The sequence below is a fragment of the Hemiscyllium ocellatum genome, chromosome 2 (assembly GCF_020745735.1).
Source record: "Hemiscyllium ocellatum isolate sHemOce1 chromosome 2, sHemOce1.pat.X.cur, whole genome shotgun sequence".
Taxonomy (NCBI): domain Eukaryota; kingdom Metazoa; phylum Chordata; class Chondrichthyes; order Orectolobiformes; family Hemiscylliidae; genus Hemiscyllium; species Hemiscyllium ocellatum.
In genome coordinates, this window is record NC_083402.1 from 14,477,748 (window position 1) to 14,502,609 (window position 24,862).

The window sequence follows — 24,862 nt, forward strand, 5'->3', positions numbered from 1 at the left end:
CAGGTGGGGGACTTTGGATTCTAACAGAAAAACGTTAAAGGTGTCTGCGAATATTCCTGCTGGATGGTCAGAGCAGGATCTGAGTGCACAACTGGGGACTCCATCCTGGCCAGTCATGTTTCATGATTTACTCTCAAGAAGGCCAATCTAACGCCTGCAACAGTGACTGTGGGTACAAGTGAATCAGAGGCTGTTGGAACAGGTGGCATTGTTTCACTGACCTTCTGTTCAAAGTGTGCTTGGAATGCATTGAGGTTGTTGTTAGGTACGGATGGACTGTTGCCCTCAATTCTGCTTGACTTTGCTTTATAGCCAAATGATGTAATGTAATCCTTGCCACTAACAACAGGTGGTAAAAACAATGACTGCAGATGCTGGAAACCAGATTCTGGATTAGTGGTGCTGGAAGAGCACAGCAGTTCAGGCAGCAAACAAAGTGCAAAGTGCAGTGAAATCGACGTTTTGGGCAAAAGCCCTTCATCAGGAATAAAGGCAGAGAGAGCCTGAAGCGTGGAGAGATAAGCTAGAGGAGGGTGGGGTGGGGAGAAAGTAGCATAGAGTATAATAGGTGAGTGGGGGAGGGGATGAAGGTGATGGGTCAGGGAGGAGAGGGTGGAGTGGATGGGTGGAAAAGATAGGCAGGTAGGACAAGTCACGGGGACAGTTCGGAGCTGGAAGTTTGGAAGTAGGGTGAGGTGGGGGAAAGGGAAAATGAGGAAACTGTTGAAGTCCACATTGATGCCCTGGGTTCGAAGCGTTCTGAGGCGGAAGATGAGGCGTTCTTCCTCCAGGTGTCTGGTGGTGAGGGAGTGGCGGTGAAGGAGGCCCAGGACCTCCATGCCCTCGGCAGAGTGGGAGGGAGAGTTGAAATGTTGGGCCACGGGGCGGTGTGGTTGATTGGTGCGGGTATCTCGGAGATGTTCCCTAAAGTGCTCTGCGAGGAGGCGTCCAGTCTCCCCAATGTCGAGGAGACCGCATCTGGAGCAACAGGTACAATAAATGATATTAGCGGTGGCAGGGCAAAGTGCCAGGATGGGAGGGTGGGTCGTAAGGGGGTGTGGACCTGACCAGATAGTCATGGAGGGTATGGTCCATGCGGAAGGCGGAAAGGGGTGGGGAGGGAAATATATCCCTGGTGGTGGGTCTTTTTGGAGGTGGCGGAAATGTTGGCGGATGATTTGGTTTATGCGAAGGTTTGTAGGGTGGAAGGTGAGCACCAAGTGCGTTCTTTCCTTGTTACGGATGGAGGGGTGAGGTCTGAGGGCGGAGGTGCATGATGTGGACGAGATGCATTGGAGGGCATCTTTAACCATGTGGGAAGGGAAACTGCGGTCTCTAAGGAAGGAGGCCATCTGGTGTGTTCTATGGTGGAACTGATCCTCTGGGAGCAGATACGGCGGAGACGGAGGAATTGGGAATATGGGATGGCATTTTTGCAGGAAGTGGGATGGGAAGAGGTGTAATCCAGGTAGCTGTGGGAGTCGGTGGGTTTGTAAAAGATGTCAGTGTTAAGTCGGTCATCATTAATGGAGATGGAGAGGTCCAGGAAGGGGAGGGAGGTGTCAGAGATGATTCAGGTAAATTTAAGGTCAGGGTGGAATGTGTTGGTGAAGTTGATGAATTGCTCAATCTCCTCGCAAGAGCATGAGGTGGCGTCAATGCAGTCATCAATGTAGTGGAGGAAGAGGTGGGGAGTAGTGCCGGTGTAGTTACGGAAGATCAACTGTTCTACGTAGCCAACAAAGAGACAGGCATAGCTGGGGCCCATGGCTACCCCTTTGGTCTGGAGGAACTGGGAGGATTCAAAGGAGAAATTGTTCAGGGTGAGGACCAGATCGGCCAAACGAATGAGTGTGTCGGTGGAAGAGTACTGTTGGGGATGTCTGGAGAGAAAAAGACGGAGGCCCTGGTCATGGCGAATGGAGGTGTAGAGTGATTGGATATCCATTGTGAAGATGAGGCGTTGGGGGCCGGGGAAACGGAAGTCTTGGAGGAGGTGGAGGGTATGGGTGGTGTCTCGAATGTTTGTGGGGAGTTCCTGGAATGGGGGGGGGGGGGGTGGAGAATAGGACAGTGTCAAGGTAGGTAGAAATGAGTTCAGTGGGGCAGGAGCATGCTGAGGCAAAGGGTCAGCCAGGGTGGTCAGGCTTGTGGATCTTGGGAAGGAGGTATAACCGGGTAGTGCAGGGTTCCTGGACTATGAGGTTGGAAGCTGTGGGTGGGAGATCTCCTGAGGTGATGAGGTTCTGTATGGTCTGGGAGATGATGGTTTGGTGATGGGGGTGGGTGGGGGAGTCATGGTCGAGGGGGCAGTAGGAAGAGGTGTCCTCGAGTTGGCGTTTGGCTTCAGCGGTGTAGAGGTCAGTGCGCCAGACTACCACTGCTCCCCCTTTATCCGCTGGCTTGATGGTGAGGTTGGATTGGAGGGCTGCGCGTTGTGAGGGTGAGAGATTGGAGTGGGGAGGGGGGTAGACAGGTTGAAGCAGTTAATGTCCCGGCGGCAGTTGGAAATGCAGAGGTCGAGGGCAGGTAATAGGCCAGTGCGGGGTGTCCAGGTGGATAGTGTGTTGGAGGTGGGCAAAGGGGTCCTCGGAAAGTTGGCGGGAATCCTGATTGTGAAAATGTGGCCATGTGGTTGGTCTGGACCTCAGACTGAGGTTAGCATTGCCTCTTAGGATCTTTGATAACCTTATGAAGGTCATATCTGGATTTCCTGTGTATACCAGATATGCCAGACTTGAATGCCTTAAACCTAGACTTCAATAGAAAGTGAATCCCCGGTTCATCCATGGTTTCAGGATGGAGAACATTTAGATTACCTCCTCTGGCACGCATTTACTAATGCAGGCTGTGACAGTGATGGCATTTTCATGGAGGTTGGCCACTGACTGGTTGAATATGGACTAGTCCACTGACTCTAAGCAGTCCCATAGAAGCCCTTTTGTTACCAGAGACCAATACTGCATTACTTTCTGTACAGGGTCCTCATGCATCAATTTCTGCTTGTAAGCTGGAAGCAGCAGCAGCAGAGTTCAGTGATCTGATTTTCCAAAATGTGGACAGGGGAATGGAACAGAGGGCATCTTTAATGGTTGTATGGCAATGGTTAGACGTTTTGGATCTCTGGTGTGGTATTTTGGTATCCAAGCATCTCAAAAAGTAAGAAAGCGATCGGCATAGACGAGAATGAACACAGGATCCAACAGCTGCCTTCATTATTACATTAAAACATATGCACAAACACTGTTTGTCCAAGTTACATTAAATATTAAAGGTGTGGGACCTTCCCTCAAAAACTCCATTAAACGTATTCAATAAAGAAATTGTCGAGAATGCACTGAAAACAACAATTGAAATAATTGCAAACATACGTGTCTGAATCAGAGTGGTATTCATCCTTGTTGGGCTCATCTTCTATTTCATCTAGTTCAAGATTATCCTCAGGAGCATCAGATGCATTAAGATCATCAACATACGTCTTAAACATTTTGTTGAGGTCAGGGAGTGAACAGGTCCTTAGCATCTGCAAAGAGAAAATCTACACTAAAAACTAAGGAAAAACAGTGGCATTGAAGGCAGTCGAGAGAGGGTTCACTAAGCTGATACCAAGTATGGAGAGACTGTCTTATGAGGAGAGGTTGAGTACATTAGAAAATCAAAGAATGAAATTGTGACCTGAATGAAAGATACAAGATTCTTCGTGGACTTGACAGGGTAGATGCAAAAAGGCTGTTTCCCCTTCTGGGACAGCATTATCTCAGAGTAAGGAATCACCCATTTAAGCCTGAAATCCAGAGGAATTTCTTCTGAGGATAATGAATCAGTGGAATTCTTTGTAGCTCAGGGGTGTCAAGGCTGGGTCATTAAGTATATTCAAAGCTGAGACAGACAGATTTTTAATCAGTAAGGAATCAAGGATTCTAGGGAAAAGACAAAAATGGAATTGACAATTATCAGATCACCCATGAGCTCAACGAATGGCTGAGCAGACTTGATGGGCTGAATGGCCGATTTCTGCTCAGAGACCTTGTGGTCTTTGTGGTGCATTACATCTCAGAAACAGAGGATGATGTTCACACAGAGCTGCAAGACAAAGGCTGCAGGGATTCAGTGTTTGTAGCTTTTCAGCAGGCTTCCCTTCAGTCTGTCAGTGCCTAACCACTGGACAACATATGTGGACACTGATCACCATGAGCAAAAGCAACTGACATTGCTCAAGGGTCCCTGGTTTGTTACCTACTCTGAAAGGCATTACCAAAGTTAGAGAGCTAAATCACTGCTCACATTCACACTACGTTCACGTCTTTGATACTGGTGTTCTCCGGTTTCCAATTTGGTGTCATTTGTCAATTCAGATCTTATTTTCTGGCTCTGTTTTCATGGCTCTGAGTCAGTCACAGTCTGTCATCGATCTCTGCAGTAACCAATTACGTGAACCCTATGCTTTCCTGTTTTTTTCAGTCTTGAACCTACCTTGTGTGCCTGACTCATACCACATACCTTCTCACCTTGTGCATCTGTTGCTGCTGTGTGACACGATACCAAAAGCTGTGCAGAAATTGAAAATATCACATCCACAAGAATTTCCCTCATCAACAGAGTTCATAACTTCTCTCAAAACTGTTTTGGCTTCTTCGAACCAAACAGCGTCTTTTCTTTTGAAACATAACTAAGAGAGCAAAACAATAGCCTACTCGGATGAACAATCCAGCCATCCGTACTCGTTCGCTCAAGGGGCAGATTCACAGATGAAATTTAAATCAAGTTAGTGTAAAATCTGGGAAGTCACAGGAAATGATCATTGATCACCACAGAATTGTATCTGGTTCACTGATGTCTTTCACATCTGCCAGTCTGACCTGATCTGGCTGATACGTGACTTCAGAGTTGCAGCAACATATCTGCCTCTTTAATTACCTTCTGAAATGTCCTGTTAAGCCACTCAGTTCAAAGGCATTTTGGGATGGGCAACAAAAACGGGCTTTTAGCAGTATTGCTGCGTCTACCGATTCCCTGAAGGACATGATCACTACCTCTGCATTGGGTACTGTGAACACAACAAAGTGCTTGCATACCTTTGGGTTGTTTGCATCAAACAATCCAGTTGACAGCCCAATTAAGAGAGAATGTTTGTCTTTGAAATTTGCTGGTGATAATGACCAAAACAATGGCCTGGGGCCTAGTGACTCTTCCTGTGAGGATTCCCTTGACAACATCGCTGCTGCTCTGTCCTGTGGGCATGGCATCTTCTGGAAAAGAGGTTCACTTTCTCGGATTTCACTTCTGCAACATTCTATTTGATAAAGAAGATGGTTTCAGTACAATTTGCTGTGGATTAAAATATGTGTTTTTAGTAAAAATGAAATTAACTATTCAGACATGGAAACTGTGTGTGTCACTTATGGTTTTGGCCATTTATATATTTTCATTCCCATGGCAGAATCTGATCCTGAATTGAAAAGTATTTGTATACAAGACAGCGCTGATTTGACAAAGTGTTGGGTTCCGAAAAGATTTACAAGGATGCTGCCAGGGTTGGACGATTTGAGCTACTGGGAGAGGCTGAACAGGCTGGGTTGTTTTCCCTGGGGCGTCAGAGGCTGAGGGGCGACCTTACAGAGGTTTACAAAATTATGAGGGGCATGGATAGGATAAATAGGCAAAGTCTTTTACCTGGGGTCAAGGAGTCCAGAATTAGAGGGCATAGATTTAGGGTGAGAGAGGAAAGATAAAAAAAAAAGAGACCTACGGGGCAACTTGTTCACACAGAAGGTGGTATGGGTGTGGAATGAGCTGCCACAGGAAGTGGTGGAGGCTGGTACAATTGTAACATTCAAAAGGCATTTGGATGGGTATATGAATAGGAAGGGTTTGGAGGGATATGGACCGGGCGCTGGCAGGTGGGACTAGATTGGTTTGGGATATCTGGTCGGCATGGACGGGGTGGATCGAAGGGTCTGTTTCTATGCTGTATATCTCCATAACTCTGACTATGAGAGAATCCAAAAATTAAAAAGAAGACTACTCAGAATATTTAGCCTTGTTAAAACAAAACAAGTTTTACTTTCAGTCCAATTTCTGCCTCATTGCTCAAAATACAATAAAAAAAGGACTCTGGAGTTGAAGGCAGAAAACCATTTCCATTGGGTAACATATTGAAAATGGAAGTTTCTCCATTTTTAGGAGATAAAGGAAATTGATCAAGTTAAAAACAAAAACACTTGGCACTGACCAGCATCCACTTTGCTATCTGGTATGTCACTGTATTTGTTGGTTTTGAACACATCCTCCTCGGTCTTTTCTGCCTGAACAACAGCACCATCTAGTGATCTGGGTCAACACAATAAAACAAGACACAGTCGGCAAAATGTGCCCATGTGCAATATCAGCAAGCACACAAGACAAACCTCAGAAACACAGAGTACTCACTTGCAAAATCACTACAAACTCTCAATTATGATTTGGTGGAGTTGTTGCTGAACTGGGATGGACAGAGTTTAAAAAAAAATCACAACACCAGATTATAGTCATAGTCAATCAGGTTTATTGAGAAGCACAAGCTTTCATCAGAAGGTGCAGCGCTCCAAAAGCAAGTGCTTCCAAATAAACCTGTTGGACTATAACCTGGTGCTGTGCGATTTTTAACTCACGATTAAGATTCTGCCTCTAGCTCACTAAATTGTTTTGAAACATGCAGCAGCACAAATTAATTTTTTTATGTATTGTGACAGTTACAGAATTTACAGGATAGTACTTCCTCAGAAAATATATTTGATTCAGTGCGAGATCTGCATGTACCAATGTACTGTAAAGGGATCACTGGCAACAGTATCTTTATTAACAAGAATTAAGTTTCACCTCAAGTAATAACTACTTTCAGTATGTGGCCAAATAGGCCAAGATTTAAAGCAGATTTTTATTTGCTTTTTATTTGGAAAGTTTAACAATTGATGAAAGAAGTTTTCAGAACAGTAAAATCTTTCAGCAGACAGGATCCCGAACATGATGGATTAAGAAATGCACACATTGTCCACAGTATGCAAGCCTTGATCCTACACACTATATTACAAGTGACTATACTTCAAAATTACTTAATTGGCTGCGAGTGTCTTGGGGCATATTTGGGTTATGAAATAACTAAATACAAATCTGTGTATTTTCACACTACACTGAACATGTAAATTAAGGCAACAATGGCACAATTAAAACATTGACAACAACACCCAACAGAAAGCCAGTCCAGTCCATTCACCTTTTTGTATCACTTTCTTCTTCCCAGGCACCAAATGTAATGGGGGCCACAGGCACTTTATCTTTACTTCTTGGTTCTCCTTCTTCTAGTGCCTCAGTTTCCAAGTCCTCTGGCTCTGAAGGGAACACAGAAACGTTTGGCGAACTAATAACTAAAGTCTGAATTGTTTCATTAAGCGCTCCTTGGGAAAAGACAAGCTCATGGCTTTATCAATGCTATCTCTTCACACACCAATAAAAAGTGATTACCCAATTGTAACACACACACACACACACACACACACACTCTTAGGGCTCCCTAACATATTTGGAAATTGTTTAATAGTCATAAAATATATAGCATGTCAAATATATTCCAGAAATAATAAACACGCAAGACTGCCTTAGTTGGATCTTCAAACAAATGTCAATGCAGCATCACAATTCAGTTAAAAATAAACAAATTTGCATTTCCCCAGCTTTGACAAAACCTTGTAACCATTTATACAAAGGTTAGACTACAGTTACCATATATACTGATGAGAGGTGAAAGGCAAAAAGTTCAAAAATAGTGTTCAAACACCACACTATTCGATCTCAATTATCCGAATACCAATTATCCGAAAATCAGATTATCCAAAGGAGATCTCGAGGTCCTAATAGGAACATTACATGAAAGACATGGTTCCAATATCGCATCTTTTGTTAACAGTGATTAAACAGGCAATGTCTCCAAATGACAGACATCCCACCCTCTCTCTCTCTCTCTCCCCACACTTTCCCTGGAGTTCTATAGAGGGGTGTAGCCTAAACCCCACCCAGATAATCTCTCCAACATTGTCCTGTAAAGGGCAAACATGGAACCTGTCAAAAAGGTGCAGTAAAAAGTGGTGACTGTGGCTATGCGCGCATGCACGCACTCTATTTGGAGACTGACCACAAAGGAAGCAGCAGCAGTCTTGTTGGTGTCCAGTCCGGCTGCCCCAGAGAGGGGACGCGGGCGGTGTTGGGTGCGGATGAGAGTGCGGGGGTGAGGTGGAGCTGGACTGGGTTGGTGGGGGGGGGGGGGGGGGGGGAAACGTAATGGGGGCAGCGCTGGACGGGGATGGAGGGTGGTGTTGGGGAGCGGTGTTGGCAGGGGCCTCATGTGCCTGTGTGCTGCTGCAGTCTCCTGTACTGGGAGCAGACTTTAAATACTCCGGAGGCTCAGAGGAAAGGCATTTAACCTGTTTAACCGAAATAATCGATTATCCGAACGAAATAGTGCCTGCCTGTCTTGTACGGTTAATCGAGGTTCCCCTGTATATGTCCCATGTACATATAACTACCATCATCTATTCTCTGCATTTCAACTGATAATAGGTAGTGACTGTATCTATTAAGTCCAAGAGTTAGCTTGCAAGAAATGCAGCAAGAATTGCGTACTCATTTATAGCGCATCAGGAGATGACTGTTCTAGACTTAAAGTCTCAAGTTTCAATGCATCCTTTCTTATGAAGTTTTAATATTGATATGTTTTTCCAATATATCAGGAATAGTTGGTTTGGAAGAAGGATTCTTTGGTTGAGCAAAGACACACAAGAATTATTTTTTTCCGTACTCAAAAGGTCTTGCACAAGACATGGAATCATTTGTTTGGTGTGCCAGCCAAAGTTAAAACCAACAAGTAACCGCAGGTTTTAACACCATCAAATACTATGCCATACCCAGTGCAACACCTGAATCCAATGCTTGCTACACATTAAGCAAGGAATTTTTGGGCCATAAGCAAGACAATGGTGGCACAGTGGTTAGCACTGCTGCCTCACAGCGCCAGAGACCCAGGTTCAATTCCCGCCTCCGGCAACTGTCCGCGTGGCGTTTGCACATTCTCCCCGTGTCTGCATAGGTTTCCTCCAGGTGCTCCGGTTTCCTCCCACAGTCCAAAAATGTGCAGGTTAGGTGAATTGGCCGTGCTAAATTGCCTGTAGTGTTAGGTAAAGGGGTAAATGTAAGGGTCTGGGTGGGTTGCTCTTCGGAGGTTTGGTGTGGACTGTTTCCACGCTGTAAGTAATCTAATCTAATTTTCTGCAAATCCTCAGCATACTGGAGTGGTCAATTAAAATACTCAGTTGTCAAGAACCTTTATCAGTACATTCAGCCTCATTTAGAGAGCTTCCTAATGATGGCAAATGTAATGCCACAATGTAAGCAATGAGAGAGGGAGGGAAAAAAACCCAAAAGTTACAAAGCAAATGACCTGAACACCAATAGTAGTGAAAATGTTACAATTGATTATAAAGGAAGAGAGAACAGGAGATTTGGTAACTATCAATAGGGTTAGACAAAGTCAACAGCTGATGAAAGGGAAATCACATTTGAAAAACCGATTGGGGTTCAAAAGTTTGGGAGAAGATTTGTAGCTCAGGTGCTCGTTGTTGTGATTCTGTTCGCCAAGCTGGGAACGTGTGTTGCAGACGTTTCGTCCCCTGTCTAGGTGACATTCTCTGTGCTTGGGAGCCTCCTGTGAAGCGCTTCTGTGATCTTTCCTCCGGTATTTATAGTGGTTTGAATCTGTCGCTTCCAGTTGTCAGTTCCAGCTGTCCATTGCAGTGGCCGGTATATTGGGTCCAGATCAATGGAATTATTGATTGAATCTGTGGATGAGTGTCATGCCTCTAGGAATTCCCTGGCTGTTCTCTGTTTGGCTTGTCCTATAATAGTAGTGTTGTCCCAGTCGAATTCATGTTGCTTGTCATCCGTGTGTGTGGCTACTAAGGATAGCTGGTCATGTTGTTTCGTGGCTAGTTGGTGTTCATGGATGCGGATCGTTAGCTGTCTTCCTGTTTGTCCTATGTAGTGTTGTGCAGTCCTTGCATGGGATTTTGTACACTACATTGGTTTTGCTCATGCTGGGTATCAGGTCCTTCGTTCTGGTGAGTTGTCGTCTGAGAGTGGCTGTTGGTTTGTGTGCTGCTATGAGTCCGAGTGGTCATAGTAGTCTGGCTGTCAGTTCAGAAATGCTCTTGATGTATGGTAGTGTGGCTAGTCCTTTGGGTTGTGGCATGTTCTCATTCCGTTGTCTTTCCCTTAGGCATCTGTTGATGAAATTGCGCGGGTATCTGTTTTTGGTGAATACATTGTATAGGTGTTCTTCTTCCTCTTTTTGCAGTTCTGGTGTACTGCAGTGTGTTGTGGCCCTTTTGAATAGTGTCTTGATGCAACTTCTTTTGTGTGTGTTGGGGTGACTGCTTTCGTACACTTCCCAAAGGACTAGCCACACTACCATACATCAAGAGCATTTCTGAACTGACAGCCAGACTACTGCGACCACTAGGATTCATAACAGCACACAAACCAACAGCCACTCTCGGACGACAACTCACCAGAACGAAGGACCTGATACCCAGCATGAGCAAAACCAATGTAGTGTACAAAATCCCATGCAAGGACTGCACAAAACACTACATAGGACAAACAGGAAGACAGCTAACGATCTGCATCCATGAACACCAACTAGTCACGAAACGATACAACCAGCTATCCTTAGTAGCCACACACGCAAATGACAAGCAACATGAATTCGACTGGGACAACACTACTATTATAGGACAAGCCAAACAGAGAACAGCCAGGGAATTCCTAGAGGCATAGCACTCATCCACAGATTCAAATCAATAAGCCCATTGATCTGGACCCAATATACCGACCACTGCAACGGACAGCTGGAACTGACAACTGGAAGCGACAGATTCAAACCACTATAAATGCCGGAGGAAAGATCACAGAAGCGCTTCACAGGAGGCTCCCAAGCACAGAGGATGTCACCTAGACAGGGGAGGAAACGTCTGCAACACAAACTCCCAGCTCGAACAGAATCACAACAACCTATTGGGGTTTTGGGAGAAGCAGTGGACTATCTGCTGTATTTAGATTTTCAGAAAGCTTTTGACAGGCTTTGAAGAAGGTTCGCGTGCAAGATTAATCCAGATGGGTTTGGGATGATATACTGACAAGGACTGAGAATTAGTAAGTAAACAGGAAACAGAGTAGGAATAAAATCTCTGCCTCTTTTGGAGTGAAGGAAAGTGACTAGTAGGGAGCCACAGGGATTACTGCCTGGGCTATATCAATGAATCAAATGCAATATTGCCAAGTTTGTTGATGATGCAAATCTAGGAGGAACTGAAAAACTGTTAAGCAGAAAATAAAGAGACTTCAAGGTGAGCTAAACTAAAAGGGTAAGTGGGCAAATACATGACAGATGCAGTAGGTCACAGATAAATACAAAGTTGTCCACTTCAGTGTGAAAAACAGAACAGCAGATTTATTTTTAAAAAATGGTGATAGATTGGGAAATTCACCAAAGTTGTGAAAAGTTGCTCTGTAACTCCAAGTTCTGTCTTTCCTTATGCCAACACAGAAGGCACCAACTGGTTAGGGCATTTTGAATGCAATTCAGGTCTCCCTGCTATAGCAAGATGTTGTGAAACTGGAAAGGATTCAGAAAAGATTTACAAGGATGTTGTCAGGGTCGGAGGGTTTAAGCTATAAGGAGAGGCTGAATACACTGGGGTTATTTTCCCTGGAGCATGTGAGGCTGAGGGGTGACCCCATAGAGGTTGATAAAATCATGAGGGGCACAGATACAGTGAATAGGCAAGGGTAGTGGAGTCTAAAACTAGGAGGCCATAGATTTCAGGAGAGAGGGGTAAGATATAAAAAGAACCGAAGGGGAATTTTTTTTATGCAGATGGTGGAATGAGCTGCCAGAGGAGGTTGTTTAAAAGGCAGCTGGACATGTATATGAATAGGAAAGGTTTAAGAGGGATATGGGCCAAGTGTTGTCAAGTAAGACTCGATTAATGTAGGATGTCTGGTTAGCAGGGATGAGTTGGATCGAAGGGCTTGTTTCCATGCATACAGCTCTATGACTCTAATTAAAAAGAATCACAAGCTGCATTAGACCAGTAATTTTTGAAACCAATTTAAGGTGCAAAGATCTATCAAGTGATCAAATCAGCAAGATACTTAATAGCAAATTGACAAGTAGAATTTATTTGCTGTATTCAAGTAGTAAAGGGCAATCCCCATATCAAAGGTGTAATTTTCCGCAGTTTCAGGGGAACCTTCCAGAACCAGGGACCAGGGATCTGCCGGGAAGGTAAATTTTCCATTTAAATGAATGGGTTTGCTCCTATCCGCTATTTCAAGCTTCCTTGGTAGGTCTTGGAACATATCCCCCGTGGGAAGCGGGGACTATTGCACATACAAATCCTAAAACACTTCCAAGCCCTCCAAAATGAATGCTTGCCATTTTACCCAAGTTAAAGCATCTATATTGCTGTGCTACAGGATAGCATGGGAACAGACCTTTGTCCCAACAGGTCCAGACTATTGCTTATCCTACCACCACTCCATCTAATCACATCAGTCTATTCTTTACCTTACTTGAACACATCAGTGTTCGTTATTTCAAATATTTCTTGTGGTAGGAGGTTCATGGTCACATCTAACAAAGAATGAGGAACATAAGCAAAATATTTTTAAAAATTACCTTCTATCTTCTCATCAAACTCTACTGATTTTGACACAGAAATAGATTTTTCACTTGACCGAGCATCCTCCATCTCGGATTGATCTGCTGTTTGAATTTCTGATGAGGCTGCCTGGCCAGGAGCAATTACCGAAATTTCAACAGTTTCATCGGGACCTTTTTGACACATGTTGTGATTGGCAGCATCAATGACCAGTGTGAGTGTCTCTTCAGTCGTTTCAGCCTGAGAGTCTTTTGCTGGGTACAAAGAAAGAGGGTAAAAAAAAAGCAAAAAAAAATGAACATCTACGATTCCCATCCTGAAACCCATTTCAATTAATAAGATTTGTTTCACAGTGCACAAAGCCCATGAGTTTGGGTGCTGAGGATAACTGCATCCACCTGTTGATCCCAAAAATAAAACACAAGCCAAAGTTTTCTAGTTACTTACTTTTAACGGAGGGTTCATCCAACAATATTCCTGTCTGAAGTTGCAGTTCTGCTTCCCCTAAAGCTTTCAAAACAGTATCAGAAGGTTCTTTCTCCCAAACTTTACGAGGTTCATCTTTAAGGAACAGTTGGATAACTTCTCCTGAGGTCTGAGCTATTATTTTTAAATAGACAAAGCATACGTCATTAGCAGGTTAGATCTTTGTGCAATCAAGTTGGCAAATCATCACAGAAATTAAACTCCACATGTATAAGGTACCCTCGACCTGACCTGGCATCAGTCAGATTGCTGCATTCAACTGCTTTTTTGCTATAACCCTCACCAATGAACGAATATGGTTAAAACACAGTTGTTCCACACTCACTTCCTAAAGCCCTGACAGAGAAACAAGCTGATCCTGTAACCACACACAATTGCGATGAACTGTTTCACTCTAGTGGCTGCTCACTGCATATGGCGACAAATACACGGTAACTTAGTTGTCACAAAATTCCAGCCGAACCCACTCTTTAACAGCGAGAAAATCAGTACCACAGGAAAAGATGAGGAGTAAATTTGTGGGGAAAAACACAGAAGGCCAAAAATTAAAACAAAATGTAGCAGAACATTTCCAAGATTAGACAAATAGAAAGCTAGAATATCAATAGCTTGCATCATGTGAAATATTCACATTAGATGGTCTTATTGCAACCAGATTTCTCATGACGTTACAGTTGTAAGGAGAAAGGGAATTAATGTCGAATTTCGTGGAGTTTTACGTACAAATACGAATCATTTCGCATTCTCACAAGCATCCTCTCACCCCGACTTTGGAGAAGATTTGTAGCTCAGGTTGTAAGTTTGCTCACTGAGCTGGTGGATTTGTTCTCAGACATTTCGCCGCCATGCTGGGTAACATCATCAGTGAGCCTCCAGTGAAGCAGTTGTGTTCTTTCCCGCTTGCTTTTTACCGGTCTCCGTCTGTTTGGTGGATGATATCATTTCCAGTTCGGTTTCTGAGAGGTTGGTAAATGGAATCCAAATCTATATGTTTGTTAATGGAGTTCTGGTTTGAACGCCAGGTCTCGAGGAACTCCCGTGCGTGTCTTTGTTTCGCCTGGCCCAGGGTGGATGTATTGTCCCAGTCAAACTGGTGTCCCTCTTGGGCTGTGTGGATGGATACCAGTGATAGTTGGTCATGTCTTTTGGTGGCTCTTTGGTGTTAATGTATCCTGGTGGCTAATTTCCTGCCCAACTGTCCAATGTAATGTTTGTCACAGTCCTTGCAGGGTATTTTGTACACGACATTCGTTCTGCTGGGTTTTGGTACAGGCTTCTTCAACTTCATCAGGAGCCGTTTCAGTGTAGTGTTAGATCTGTGAACTACCATGATACCTAGGGACCTGAGTAGTCTGGTCTTCATCTCTGAGGTGTCTTTGAAGTATGATAGGGTGGTGAGAGTCCGTGGGCGTGTTGGGTCTTCCTGTTTAGGTCTGTTGTGCAGGAAACGGCAGACTGTATTTATTGGGTGCCCAGTTATTCCCGAATACATTGTACACAACGTATTCAGGAACAACAGGTTACCCGATAAGCGCAGTCTGCCAATTCCTGCTCAACAGACCTAAACAGGGAGACCAGGATACATGAGCACCAAAAGAAATGATCAACTATCACTGGCATCCATACACACTGATGAAGAGGAACATCAGTTCAACAATCCATCCATCTTGGACAAGCTAAACAACACCACAATAAGGAGTTCCAAGAGGCCTGGCATTCAAACCAGAACTCCATTAACAAACACCTCGATTTGGACCCCGTTTACTAACTTCTCAGAAACAGAGCTGGAAATGATATCACCCACCACAACAAAACGAGACAGATAAATAGCGAACGGGACAGAACATCAACGCTTCATCGGAGGCTCACTGAGAACAAATCCACTAGCTCAGCGAGCAAACTTACAAACGGATCCTCTCAGCTGTATATTACCTCATAGTAAAAGGCTTCTTTTCCTTTCATGTACAGATTCTCTTCCCCTTAAAATTTATCATCAAGTGTTCTTGCATAATATATTCAACACTCTCTGGGTAAAAGTCACTCCCTGACTGACTTATTGGATTTGTTAGGGAGTTGGATACCTTGCATTTATTTTGGATTCTCTCCCTTGTGGGAGTACAATCTTCAAAGTGATCTGATCAAACCCCTTCATGACTTGGAAAACAGATTGGATGCCCTCTCACTGTTCTCAGCACCCACAATGCCTAAATCCTGACTACAGCCAATATTCATTGAGCTCCAACACTCACCCTTCTTGACTATACCAAGCCAATTGATTCAAGGGGAGAACAATTACTTCCTGGTACCATGTTGAGCAGGATATTAATTATGTAGCTTTAACTGGTGGCATTCTATTTGGTGTGCACGGTTCACCTTCCTGTAGGTTTCTTAATTTTAGCATTAACTTTTATTTTAAAGTGCATCGTTGGCATTGAAATTAAAGCTATGAACTCTTCTTCATTCTCACCTTTTGTCCCTGAGCAGGATTCTTCAAGTGTGAGCTGTGCGAGAGGAAATACAGGTGGAGGCTCCGCTTCCCACTTCTTTCTTTCTCCTGCTAAGGGAGGCCCACTCTCGAGCTGCTCTTCAGGTTGAAGCCGATTAGTTTTAGACAGCTCAGCATTTGCCTGGTGTGGTACTGTGGCTGAATCATGGTTTTCCTGAGATTTAAAATGTTGATTTAACCTGCGCAAAATTTCTTGCTTCTCCTTCTGGAAGAAAGGCAATAAAATCTAGTTTTTGTCCAAAGTGGGAACTTTGTAGGAAAAAGGTTCTAGTTGACTACAGTTAATCAGAAGTCACAAAATAGCCATATTTGGAAACATCAAGAAAAGGGAAATATCAAAGACTCTAAGAACAATGGTCCAGATCTTCTCTCTCTGCGTAGTTGGGGGCCAGATGTACCCTGAAAGACAAGTGTTGTGCCATGAGAAGCCTCAACACATGAGGTGAAATTTCCTAATGGGCAGTTACCCAGCAGTAACCCTCTGAGAAAATCCCGAACTCTGAGTTAGTCAGACTTGAGGGTTCTGACTTAAGAGTCATAGAGATGTACAGCATGGAAACAGGCCCCTGGGTCCAACCCGTCCATGCCGACCAGATATCCCAACCCAATCTAGTCCCACCTGCCAGCACCCTTACTTGACTACTTTGCTATGGGAAGTGGGAGGAATGAAAGAATCTGCCACCCTGACCACGACATCCACCTTATCCGCTTGGCACTTCATTCCCTCTCCCAATGACATTCTCTCATCGGCTGCCAAAGTTCCAATGGGGCCTAAAACCTTGATAAAACAGGTTGCGTCAGAAAAAAAGGGACATGTTTCAACACCAGCTCACTGATGCTGGCTGCATGGATTCCTGGCTGGACCAAAATGCCACAGTTCGGAAGGATCTTGACCTGGAAATTCACACAAGAGGACTCCTCCAAAAGCTAAACATGTATGGTTTTGTCTGGTTAGGATACAAAATAGCGTTTCTGACCTTGATTGGAAAATGTGGGCCTTTGTGGGGCCATCGAGAACGAAATTCCACTTCTAACAAAGAACAATAGGCCAAATAAATGCTGAACAATATGTTCCACAATATAGGCTATGGCTTGAAGTTATCAAGAAAGCTATGGAGGCAAAGCACTTAAAATATGCTGGACATGCTGCTGGTTTCTTCCAAGTTCTAGATTGATTGATTATGCCTGTGTGCTTGAGAGCAACACAAGAAGAGGAGCACATTACTTGTCTGTCAGGTTTACATCACCATTCAATTCGGTCCTAGTTGATCATCTACCATTTTCCTACCCTTAATTCATTTGTCTCCAGAAATCGATCACTTTCTTTCAACACATTTAATGATTGAACCTCTGCAGCCCACTTGTGTAGAGAACTTAGAAGATTCATCAGCTTTTGAGTGAAAGAAATTTCTCATCTGTAACTTAAAATCCCTTACCCCAAGATTATGTATTCTGGATCTGGACTCAGCCAAAAAGGTACTACTTGATCTATTTCCAGTCTGACACACCCTGTAAAAATTTTGTAAACTTCAATGAGGTTAGATTCCCTAAAGTGTGGAAACAGGCCCTTTAGCCCAACCAGCCACATCGACCATCCGAAGAGTAACCCACCCAGACCCATTTCCCTCTGACTAATGCGCCTAGCACTATTCTTCACTATTCAAGAGAATACATAAACAAACAATCAAACACCTAATTATCTCCTCAGAGAATAATCCCACAAAGCTAGAAAGGAAATTGATGAATATTCATTGCACTTCCACGAATAGGAAGTATATCGCTCTTTCAATAAGGGGACCAAAATTGTGCACAATATTCCAGGTAAGGTCTTACAAAGGGTTCACAGAACTGTATCAATAAGTTCTACTCCTATACTCAAATCCTTTTGCGACAAAGGCCAACATTGGTCTTCCTAATTGCCGAGTGAACTTGGACACTGGATGTTTAGTGACTCATGAACAAGTCCACTGACATTTCCCAGCATCTCTCCAATTTAAAAAATATTCTGCCCATTTTTTTTTAAACTCTCCCAAAATGATTAACTTCACACTTATTCACATTATTTTCCACCTATGTTCAACCCATTCACATAATCTGTCCAAGACATCTGGAAGACTGTTTGTATCCTCCTCACAACTAAGGATCTCACTAAATTTGAAATATTACAATTACTCTTCAATTGGTTAATTGTGAGCCACTTCTACATGACAGCAACCAGAAGCCAATCCCATTACTGTGGTCCAAACCTCAACATCATCCTTTGATAGGAGCAAAATATGAAAAAAGGCCTTTCATTCCCACTGAGCCCACTCTTTGAAAAAACTTCCCAACTCATCAGGTTCCCTGGTTTGTTTCACAATGTTGTGTTAAATATACATACAAATTCCAGTTTTAAAAAAGGAAGCAAGAAACATGGTGCCCAATGAACAGGAACACACATGCTCCAGGAATATAAAAAACTGTTAGGAAACTAAGTTAATCTTTAATCAGAAATTAGATTTGAAGCATCAAATCACTCACTCACCTGAATAATGGAAGCACCAGTCTTTTTCATTTCCTCAGTTACTTCCTTCACGGTTTGTGTTTCTCCTTCCTAACAGAAAGAAAAGTGAAACAGTGTTATTCTTGTGACCCTCTAAGTTTTATTTATCCTTTTTTTTAAAAAAAAATGCGGGCATAGCTTATAAGGTCATAACTTATCGCCCACCGCTGTTCCCTGCTCACAATCTAGTGAACTCTTAGGCTTGAGAAGGCAGGAAGAGGAGAGTTAACCAGCATGGAATGGGGTACCAGAGAAGCACATACAGTCAAGCCCAGAAGGAAATCAATAAACCAATTATATTTCATGTTACATTACAGATTGCAGGTCATTCCAACAGGATGTGACACTTTTGAGAGCTGTGGAAAACATACAAAATCTGCCAGGAACTGAAAACAGAGAGAAGGTGGATCGTTTTAGAGCAAGACTGCTTTAACAGAACTGCAATGCAACATCCCAAATCTAGAGCCAAGCACTGTCTGTCCCTTCCACCTATAAATCACTGAATCAGATTCACCTGTTTTTTTCCACAATATGGTGTTAAATATGTAAATAAATTCCACTTCAAAAAAACAAGAATATTTGACAGATTTGTTGTATATTATTGAAATTTTCTGTTTTTACATGGGAAGAGTTCATCAACATTCACCTCCAGGTGTTTGTTATCGTTCAAACACATAAACACGTCGGGCAAGGGGATCATGGAGCTTAGCTGTCATTAATGCACTTAGCTCCTAAGATCAAAAAGTCTCTGAAGTTTTATGGACAGCAACGGTTGTTTGGAGATATAGAAACAAGAATAGGTCATTACAGGCTGGTCTGCCATTCAATGAGACCTTGATTCATAAGATCATAAGGAATAGGTGGAACAACTCATTTGACCTTTCAGGCCTGCTCCAACTTAACTCCATATTCCCACATTTGGCTGATAACAGATTTAACGTGAGCAACTGATATAACCACTGCCACTTGAAGAAGAGTTCTGAATTTCTATCATCCTTTGTGTATCCAAGATTCTCATAACTTGACTCCTTAAAGTTCTGACTCTCATTTTAAACTTACTTAGAGATTCCCAGCAACAGAAATAGGGAATCTAATCTAATAGCAAGAAACTAAGTGTGGAAACAGACCCTTTGACCCAACAAGTCCACACTGACCCTCCAAAAAGCAACTCACCCACACCCATTCCCCTACATCTAACACTATGAACAATTTAGCATGGCCAATTCACCTACCCTGCACATCTTTGGACTGTGCGAGGAAACTTGAACACTTGGAGGAAACCCACGCAGACACGGGGAGAATGTGTAAACTCCACACAGACAGTTGCCCGAGGCGGGAATTGAACCCGGGTCCCTGGTGCTGTGAGGCAGCAGTGCTAACCACTGAGCCAATCTTCTACAACTATATGCCTGAAACATTGTGCCTCACTCCCTTTCACAGGCAAGGAGTTAAATGCATTCGACAAGTAGAAATACATGTTACGGGACAAAAGCCATGGGTATGATATATAATCCCACTGAAAACACAAGTCATATTTCAGGAAGACATGCTTTCAAAAGGAAAGTTAAGACACACTTACAATGCCTACATCTTTCAGTGCAGCAGTCATGGAAATAGCAGGCGTACTGGACTTGGCTGGTGACTGGGGTTTGGAAGATGGGGCTGATGCTTGTCTTCCTGGGGAAGAGGATGATGATGCAGCTGATGCCGTAGGAGTAGCCGCAAATACTTGCTTAAAACCTTTTGCTGCAAGCTAAACAAGATTTGAGAGAGTGTATGTATTACTGTCATAGAATTACAAACATACAGGTCTCATTGAAGGAAGGAACTACCCAATTAACTCTACTTCCTTGTTTATTGTCTTTGTCCTGAAATGTTTCCTCTTAAAGTAAATATTAAATTCCCTAGGCTTCCCAGTAGTGCATTTCAGATCCTACAACAATGACTTGAAAACAACAAACCGTATAATGAGGAGGTGGCAGGGTGGCTCAGTGGTTAGCACTACTGCCTCACAGCACCAGGCACCTGGCTCAATTCCACCCTCAGGCCCTGACTGTGTGATGTTAGCAAATTCTCCCAGTGTCTATGTGGGCTTCCTCCTAAAGCTATGCAGGTTAGGTGGACTGGCCATGCTAAATTGCCCAATCTGTCCAACGGTGTGCAGGCTAGGTGGGTTAGCCATGGGAAAGGCAGAGTTACAGGATTAGGGTAGCGGGGTGGGTCTGGGTGAGATGCGTTTCAGACGGTCAGTAAGGACTCAATGGGCCTAATGGCCTGCTTCTGCACTGTGGGGATTCTATGATTCTCTAACAAAAGATAATTTGAAATAAAAATTAACCCAAGCAAAACTATTTTCTTCTTGACCCACATCAAGTTATTGATTTTTCTGTTCAGGGCAGGTCGTGCCTCACAAACCTTATTGAATTCTTTGAGAAAGTGACTAAGGAGGTGGACGAGGGTAAAGCAGTAGATGTGGTGTATATGGATTTTAGTAAGGCGTTTTATAAGGTTCCCCATAGTAGACGACTACAAAAAATACAGAGGTATGGCATTGAGGGTGCGTTGGAGGTTTGGATTAGGAATTGGCGGCTGGAAGAAGACAGAGGGTAGTAGTTGATGGTAAAGGTTCATCTTGGAGTGCAGTTACCAGCGGTGTTCCGCAAGGATCTGTTTTGGGACCATTGCTGTTTGTCATTTTTATAAATGACCTGGAGGAGGGGCTAGAAGGTTGGGTGAGCAAGTTTGCGGATGACACGAAAGTCGGTGGAGGTGTTGACAGTGAGAAAGGATGTGGCAGGTTACAGCGGGATATAGATAAGCTGCAGAGCTAGGCAGAAAGGTGGCAAATGGAGTTCAATGTAGCTAAGGTGTGAAGTGATTCACTTTGGTAGGAGTAACAAGAAGATGGGGTACTGGGCTAATAGTCAGATACTTGGTAGTGTGGATGAGCAGAGGGATCTTGGTGTCCACGTACACAGATCTCTGAAAGTTGCCACCCAGGTAAATAGTGCTGTGAAAAAGGCATATGGCGTATTGGCTTTTATTGGCAGAGGAATTGAGTTCCGGAGTCCTGAGGTCATGTTGCAGTTGTATAAGACTCTGGTGCGGCCGCATCTGGAGTATTGCGTGCAGTTTTGGTCGCCATACTATAGGAAGGATGTGGAGGCACTGGAACAGGTGCAGAGGAGGTTTACCAGGATGTTGCCTGGCATGGTAGGAAGATCATATGAGGAAAGGCTGAGGTACTTGGGGCTGTTTTCATTGGAGAAAAGAAGGTTTAGGGGAGATTTGATAGAGATGTACAAGATGATTAGGGATTTAGATAGGGTTGACCGTGAGAACCTTTTTCCACGTATGGAGTCAGCTATAACGAGGGGGGATAGCTTTAAATTAAGGGGAGGTAGGTATAGGACAAATGTTAGGGGTAGATTCTTTACTCAGCGAGTCGTGAGTTCATGGAATGCCCTGCCAGTAGCAGTGGTGAACTCTCCCTCTTTATGGGCATTTAAACAGGCATTGGATAGGCATATGGAGGATAGTGGGCTAGTGTAGGTTAGGTGGACTTGGATCGGCACAACATCGAGGGCCGAAGGGCCTGTACTGTGCTGTATTTTTCTATGTTCTATGAAACCTTTGGCAGTTTTTCCAAGTTTTAAAAGGGCATTTAAATATTTAACATGTACCATGGTAGCTTCGCCACTGAAAATTAAGAGCTCTTATTTGTCACCATATTACATTGCACATACAATATCCATCTCATAATTTAAATCAGTGTGGATATTTTAGTTCTTTTCAGAACCATCGGGTCACTTTCCACATTTATTCTATCTTGACCCGGAGTCAGTAGCTGCACATTTTACTCATCTGTCTCACAGATACCACATCCAAAATGAGTCAGAATTCCTTACACTTACCATTACAAAAAACTGAAAAGGAGCATACTCCTAACTCCAAAAAGCTTCTTTAAACTCAACTCAATGTCTCTTGTTAACCTGAGAATCAGCACACAAGTTCATGAGTTTAGCTCCATTAAATCCACCTTCCTTTCACCTTGGTAACAGTGCCCACCTCTGATCTCTTCTTTTAGCTATCTACTATTCAAACCCTAATATACCTTAGCTCCCCATGAGACTTCCCCCAGTGATTAGATTAGATTAGACTCCCTACAGTGTGGAAACAGGCCCTTTGGCCCAACCAGTCCACACCGACCCTCCGAAGAGTAACCCACCCAGACCCATTTCACTCTAACCAATGCACCTAACACTACGGACAATTTAGCCAATTCACCTGACCTGCACATCTTTGGACCGTGGGAGGAAACTGGAGCACCCGGAGGAAACGCACGCAGACACGGGGAGAATGTGCAAACTCCACAGAGACAGACAGACAGTCCCCTGAGGCCGGAGATAAATTTCCCAAAACATTACTGGCCAGAAGGCCACCACCACCTTCCAAAGGGCAACTAGGAATAAGCAATGCAAGCTGACCCAGCCATCTACACCCGCATTCTGAAATTTTGAAAAAATCTTAAACCCTCATTAACCGTTATCATAGCAAATTGCCTAATCATCAAATTTTAGTCTCTCAGAGCATCAGGAGACTCTGGTCATCGCCTTCAAATCTCTGCATTGCTGTTCCCCACGATGTGTCGCATCTCACCAAACTAGAGATTACATTTGTTTGATTCATCAACATTGACTTACTTTTTATTCATTTCCTTGAAGCCCTGCCCTTGGTAAACTCCCACAATACTCAATCCTCCTAGCCCTGTTATTTTCGTACTCTCAGTCATCCTGTACTAAATGCAAAGGAGTTGTACTTCAATCTGGATGCCAGATAAGCATCTCCAAAAAGTTAGCAACAGTGCATCAGTCAGACAGATTGTAGTACTGAGGCAAATTTGGATGAACGATGAAAATAAGGCTGTGCCTTCAAAAGATATCATCGAGCAGCAGCATGGACTTGTGAAATAGGAGGCCAAGAAGAGATCCTTGAAGGACAACAAAATAATAGCACAGGAACAGGAAAAATAAGGGAACAGACTATGATTGTAACGTCATGAGATGCAAACTTCCAACATGTATATTTGTAAATAAATTTTTAAGAAAGTGCTCAAAATTAGCTTCATGTCTATCCTTCATATCCTGGATTCAAATCTCTCTTTTCTTAAAATCTAAAAAAGAGTATTCCATAAATGTACCAATTGCGAATAACCAAATATTCTGATCATGAATAGTTTTAATTATTGTTAGCATACAACACATTTGATCATTTAACATTGAAACAGACAGTGTAGGTACAAAGCATAAATCTTTCAGCAAGAATAAAAGTTACATTGGACAGTTCTTCAAACGAGAAAAAAAGTTCTTACGTGTTCTTCCCAGGCCTTCTTTTCTCTTTCGTAAGCCTCTCTTCTCTTTTTCTCAAGTTGCTCTTTAAGAACTGCAGCACGTGTATTTGCTTGAGCCTATGAACAAAGTTTAAGGAAATTCTACGAAAGAATTCATTTTTAGCAATTATATCTTTAATTCTGTTCTATCAAACAGTTTATTCTATGTGGCCATAATTAAAAACTACACTCAGATATTTTGGTGAACTAGCATTGAAATGAAATGTAACATTTTGCCTGGGAATCTGGTGGAGGCAAGATCCACCGGGACGAAATTGGACAATTATCCGAAAAAGGAGAAATATGGGGAAGTGATGACATTATACTATTCTAACTGATAATATAATTATCCAGAGGCTTAAGTTTATGCGCTCAGGAGAGCAGTTCAAAATCTCACCTTAAAAAGATGTTGAAATTTCAGTTTCTTTCTGAAATTACAAGCGAGTCTAATAGTGACCATGAAACAATAGTTGATTATCACAAAATCTAAAAAAAAATTAAGGTCTTCTTAAGGGAAGGAAAATCATCCATCTCACCTGTTGTGGCTTAAATGCAACATCAGATCACAGCAATGGAGTTAATTCTTTAAAATGGCCCAGCAAGCTACTTGAACCACTATATTGAAAGAATGGATACCTGCCAGATGATCTGGCATCAAGCAAAGCATTGGGAACAACATCCAGCGAAGTCCTCCCTACTAATATCGGGGGGCTTGTGGCAAAATTGGGAGAGCCATCTCAAACAAATCCAGCAACAATGTGAGAATAACTATATCCCAAACAACACCAACACCAGATCAAGGGAAGCCAGGCCCATCAACCAGACAGAACCACCGGAACGTGACAGGAGCGTTGGTACTGCACTCATTAATCAGCAGGGAGTTGTCCTGGAAGTACTCAACATCGACTCCTGACCCTGATTACTTTCTCTTGTGGCCCCTGGGCTGATGAATCATTTATACTTCACACCATTTGGAGGATGCATGAAGGCAGCAAGGGCAGACTCCAGTGGAAGAACTCAATGTCCTTCACAAAAAATGGCTCAGCAAAACAGTACTAAATGAGCTGGTTGTGTCCTAAATGATCTAGTTGCTAGTCTGGGGCTGCAGTAGATGGTAAACAAAAGACAAAAATAGGTATCAACTCTTCACCAATCTGTGTCAGATGCATCCAAGCCATAATAGTATTGGT

At 43.2% G+C, this 24,862-nt stretch overlaps 1 protein-coding gene across 3 annotated transcripts in view; it reads right to left on the minus strand.

Moving 5' to 3' along the window:
- Positions 1-24,862, minus strand: part of nek1 (NIMA-related kinase 1) — a 153,500-nt gene that overhangs the window by 36,780 nt on the left and 91,858 nt on the right. For 2 of the 3 annotated variants that reach the window (XM_060834876.1, XM_060834895.1), the window contains 10 exons: positions 23,655-23,750; positions 19,863-20,036; positions 18,266-18,334; positions 15,703-15,946; positions 13,197-13,349; positions 12,767-13,003; positions 7,253-7,367; positions 6,233-6,330; positions 5,076-5,293; positions 3,372-3,523 (listed from right to left, as the gene is read on the minus strand). In XM_060834876.1, the coding sequence (XP_060690859.1) occupies positions 3,372-3,523; positions 5,076-5,293; positions 6,233-6,330; positions 7,253-7,367; positions 12,767-13,003; positions 13,197-13,349; positions 15,703-15,946; positions 18,266-18,334; positions 19,863-20,036; positions 23,655-23,750 (1,556 nt within the window). The remainder of the gene's footprint in view (positions 1-3,371; positions 3,524-5,075; positions 5,294-6,232; positions 6,331-7,252; positions 7,368-12,766; positions 13,004-13,196; positions 13,350-15,702; positions 15,947-18,265; positions 18,335-19,862; positions 20,037-23,654; positions 23,751-24,862) is intronic. The other variant, XM_060834885.1, reaches the window with a different exon arrangement.